At 40.0% G+C, this 5,000-nt stretch overlaps 1 protein-coding gene across 1 annotated transcript in view; it reads left to right on the top strand.

Moving 5' to 3' along the window:
- sei (potassium voltage-gated channel seizure) overlaps positions 1-5,000 on the top strand; it is a gene marked incomplete in the record, with an annotated part of 926,852 nt that overhangs the window by 842,353 nt on the left and 79,499 nt on the right. The window contains 1 exon segment of the mRNA XM_086530922.1: positions 4,579-4,751. Within this exon segment, the coding sequence (XP_086387048.1) occupies positions 4,579-4,751 (173 nt within the window).

Below are 5,000 nucleotides of genomic sequence, written 5' to 3'. Positions count from 1 at the left end.
AAAAATATATATATAAACGCCTTGTTCTTTAGAGAGAACATGAATGGATTGTAGCATATCACTGGTACTTTTTGTGTGTATTTGTTATATTCCACATATTCTTAGCGATATAGTATTAAATGTTGAGGATTCATTTCAAGAGAGGTTAAGAACAAGAGTTATCTTCTGCAATATAATGGCTGATGAAAGTGATAGTAACAGTGATGCTAATGAGGATGATAATAGTAATAACGATTAAAAAAACAGCATTAGTGATAATGATGATAAAAAGAAGAAAGCAATATTGACAGTTGTTTTGTCATAGAGTGGAGAGAAGGAGAACAAATGAATCCCTGTCGTGTTGCTGGTCTGTACCAGGGCTGAGGAAGAAGCCTTGCAATGTTGCCACTCCGCGTTGCTCTCCTTACCCATTTCACTGTCTTCTCTCTATTCTCGCCCAGCCTCTCTCTCTCTCTCTCTTTCTTTCTCTTTCTTTCTTTCTTTGTCTCTCTTTCTTTCTCTTTCTTCCTTCCTTTGTCTCTCTCTCCTCTCTCCTCTCTCTCTTTCTTTCTTTCTTTGACTCTCTCTCTCTCTTCTCTCTCTCTCTCTCTCCTCTCTCTCTCTCTTTCTTTCTTTCTTTGTCTCTCTTTCTTTCTCTTTCTTCCTTCCTTTGTCTCTCTCTCCTCTCTCCTCTCTCTCTTTCTTTCTTTGTCTCTCTCTCTCTCTCTCTCTCTCTCTCTCTCTCTCTCTCTCTCTCTCTCTCTCTTTCTCTTCTTCTCTCTCTCTCTCTCTTTCTCCCTCTCTCTCTCTTCTCTCTCTCTCTTTCTTTTCTTCTCTTCTCTTCTCTTTTCTCTTCTTTCTCTCTCTCTCTCTCTCTCTCTCTCTCTCTCTCTCTCTCTCTCTCTCTCTCTCTCTCTCTCTCTCTCTCTCTCCCTCTCTTTCTCAAGCATTTCTTTATCAGTTTTCTCCTGGCTTCACTTCTGCACTAACGTTTTTATCGCCGTCTTTTTAACCCTCTTCTTTTATTTCCTTATTGTAGAGCCTTTCCCCTTAAACCATTATCACTTTTTCTTGTTCCCTCGTTTCCTCGTTCCTTTCCCTTTTCCCTCCTTCCACCACTTTCCCCTTTTATTTGAAGTATAGATCGCCCACTTCACTGCGGGGGGGGGGGGGGTATATAGATAGGTAGGTCGACAGATAGGTGTGTGTGTGTGTCTGTATGTGTGTGATTGTGTGTCTTTGGTGAATCTATACGAACACTTAATTAATCAATCCATTCTCTTCCTCTGACCTTAGTTGAATTAGCAAATGAATAATAAAAAGTTTTGTTTATTGGAATGTTGAAATATTGCATGACGCAATGTAGCAATACAGCTCTCGCTTTAACCTCGTAAAGCGTCGTGTCTTTTCCACACCTCCCCTGCCATGGCCTCGTATGTGCAACCTGCAACTCTACGGAAAGTCTTTAGTTTATTCCTGCAACCTTTCTTTTTTGCAAGTCACGTTAAATTCCTTAAGAGAAGCTTAATCATGCAGGAAATATATTCCTCTAAAGGTGTCCTCTATGCGAACGAACTTTCCATCGACTTTTATCCACCATATCCACTGTACATCTGCTATTCCACCTCCCAGTCACGACCTCTGCAGCGTATGTGGATCGTGCAATTCTCCCAAAAGATCTAAATCATTCGGCAGTACTTATGTCTCAAGGGGTCCCCTCTGTAAAAGGATAGATTTCCTATCGATTTTCTCTCGTCGAAAATCCTTTAAGTTCGTGGCCTTTCATTGTAATAGATGTGGTGACAGGCTGTGCTTATTAATTTGCTATAGTGTTCTCATTCTCTTTTTAAAATGTCTTCCGTCTTCTGTCCCCCTCTCCCCCCCCCTTTTTTTTTACGTTACTTCGCCCTGTTACCATCACCTTGTTACCTCACGTGTTACATATAGCGATACCACGGACGCTTTCCCAAACGAGGGGCTTGGTAGTTATCATCTTTCACTCTATTTTCACCTTTATGGCATTACCGCTTGAAGGCGAACAATTTTATTCCAAACTGACGCGGATGTGAACTGGGAATCTAGTTGCCAGATGTTGCCATTTGCCATCTCTGTTCCAAAATCAAATAGCATTGCCATCCAGTACTAATTAGGCTGAAGGTATTCCCCCTTCGTATTAGCACACTGCTTATTGTGACTAGCTGTTTGATGATATTATTGGCGACAGAAGAGTCAGGCCATTTGAGTCTCGTATCGAATTTGAAATCAAGGAATGCCAATAATGATGATGTAATAACATTTTATATCAACATTCATGTCGCATCCATACTAGTGCCATTATGCCCATCGTACGAATTTAACACTTCGGAATCCATAGATTGGTGTCCGTTCTTGTAATTTGTATTCAAACAACTTGCATATTTGGTTATTGGATTCATATGACAGGCTGTGTCATTCCAAAGGACGGGCATTGGCTAGATCAAGGAATACTTGCAGTTTGCAGTATCTAAATGGTGACAAGGTGAGTTGGACGAAATGCCATCTCACTCTTGTAAGTGGGAAATACGCACGCACATACTCACGCGGGCGAACTTAAACAAATACACACACACACATATTCATAAACATGCACACACCTGCAAAGACACACACACACACACACACACACACACACACACACACACACACACACACACACACACACACACACACACACACACACACACACACACACACACACACACACACACACACACACACACACACACACACACACACACACACACACACACACACACACACACACACACCGACACACACACACACACAAACACCAACACCAACACCAACATTTAAAAATAGCGACCACTTGAAAATGGTCACTATCATTAGCATGGGTGAGGGGTGGGGCATGCACGAGTATCATGACACCAAGCAACTTTTGTTTCGTGGCATGATTATTGCACAAGCGAAAGGACGTGCAACATTATACAGGTGCATAACACTTAAAGACGGTAATAAAACTGGTGATTATTAATTGATGTGTGTGTGAGAGAGAGAGAGAGAGAGAGAGAGAGAGAGAGAGAGAGAGAGAGAGAGAGAGAGAGAGAGAGAGAGAGGGAGAGGAGAGAGAGTGAGAGAGAGAGAGAGAGAGAGAATTGAATAAGAGCTGACAATTGTTTTCCGTTTCAGAATTAGTATTCATAGTGTACTATTTCCAATGTACTAACTTTAAATGATCCTTTGAAAGTTACTTTTTTTGGGGAAAGAGGTTGTTGATGGGTTTGTTTGTTGTTAGGTTATGTTCATCGTCCAATGAAAGTTGCAATAGACAACCTTTCTTAGCGTTTTGATGTTTATTTATTTTTTTTTTTTTCGGTGGTAATCAACATGTTTGAACCCACAGATTCCTGCTGGTATTCTTAAGCACTGCCCTTCAAATTTATAGTTAGGATCTCGCTCTTTCTTACTTCTCTCTCTCTCTCTATCTATCTTGAGGTATTCCATCATTTTAGCTAAAGGCGTGTATTTGATATGTATCAGTTAGCTTTTTCATAGTTGCAAGAAGTGTCTGCAACCCACCTATGAGCTATGCGACGGCCTACAGGTTGGGAACCATTGCACAGTGCAGACCCGTCGAGTATTAGCAATATTTTCATACTGTTCGTTATATTACGTTTACGTTTTATCATAACACTCACGATAAAACGTAAAGGGTATAATAATAATACCAAAAGAGTGCAATTGCATATTTTTCATTCAGGTTTTGTTGGTCATAATTACTGTGTGTATGAAGAAAACACCAATAGACAAACACACTAAGGGTATAAGGACAGCAAAAAGTTAAAACGATCTATTTTTCAACTTCCATTTCGAGAATTGTCTTTACTTCCCGAATATATGTGGCATATTCTACTAAATACACTCAATATATATCAACAGTCTATTATCCATTGTTGTATATCGCACTGAGCTCCACTTGTTACTCCCGAAGCTAAACATATATATGTTGTAAGTGTTTAAGAATACGGCTGACTAAGTTCAAGCCCCAAGACACATCACGGGTCGATACCTCGGTACTGTAGCTCTTGTTTGTTTGTTTTTGTTGTTTATTCATCACTCTGGCTAATTCCTCGGCCGCGGGGGAACTTAATTACAGGTCTGATTAAATCTGGGATGTAACTTGAGAATAACTTATGATAAATGATGGTACACGTGTGGTTGGTACTTAGTTAATATTATGCATATCATGAATTGAATGACGGTGATATTGATGAATAATAATGATGATGGTGCAGGTAATCACAACAAATGATAAGATAAGAAAGGGAGAAACTTCTTAAGATTTTGAGGAAGAGAGAAATAGGAAATAGTGATAGAATAAAAAAACTTTGATACAAAAAGAAAAAAAAAAATATATATATATATATAGAACTTCCTGTAGCAATTAGTTTGTGTGCATGAGTGTGTCTTATATTGTCTCTAATATCCTCCCAAAATTACACTTTCAGGTTGATAACTTAAAAAAAACAAAAACATTTTTTTACCATTACACCTAAACCACACCATGCTAACTGACTCGACCCCCGATCCTCCCCGCAGTTGACATCATGTTTATGGTTGACATCGTGATCAACTTCCGGACGACTTACGTCAACCACAACGACGAGGTGGTATCTCATCCGGGGAAGATCGCCCTCCACTATCTGAGGGGCTGGTTCCTCATCGACGTTGTAGCTGCTATCCCCTTCGACCTCCTGCTGGTCAACCCGGATGTAAGTCGGTTGTGCTTGCGAAGTACAGGAGCCGAGCGGTCGACCTCCTTCTCGACCTGTGGGTCTTTGCTGGAGGGATTGAAAGATTGTCTGTCTGTCTACTTTTTTTAACTTTTTTTTTTTTTTTTTTTTTTTTTTTTGGTTTGTTTGTCTGTCTGTCTGTCTGTGTGATGACTGTGTGTCTGGCTTGTCTTACGGCATCGCGTTAGTAATCGGTGATTTAGATGTTTTTTTTTTATTTGCTTTACA

Source organism: Penaeus japonicus, unplaced genomic scaffold (genome assembly GCF_977035675.1).
Source record: "Penaeus japonicus unplaced genomic scaffold, GWHDUDI00000001_assembly GWHDUDI00000034, whole genome shotgun sequence".
In the NCBI taxonomy this organism is placed as follows: domain Eukaryota; kingdom Metazoa; phylum Arthropoda; class Malacostraca; order Decapoda; family Penaeidae; genus Penaeus; species Penaeus japonicus.
This window is presented reverse-complemented; position numbering and strand designations above follow the sequence as displayed.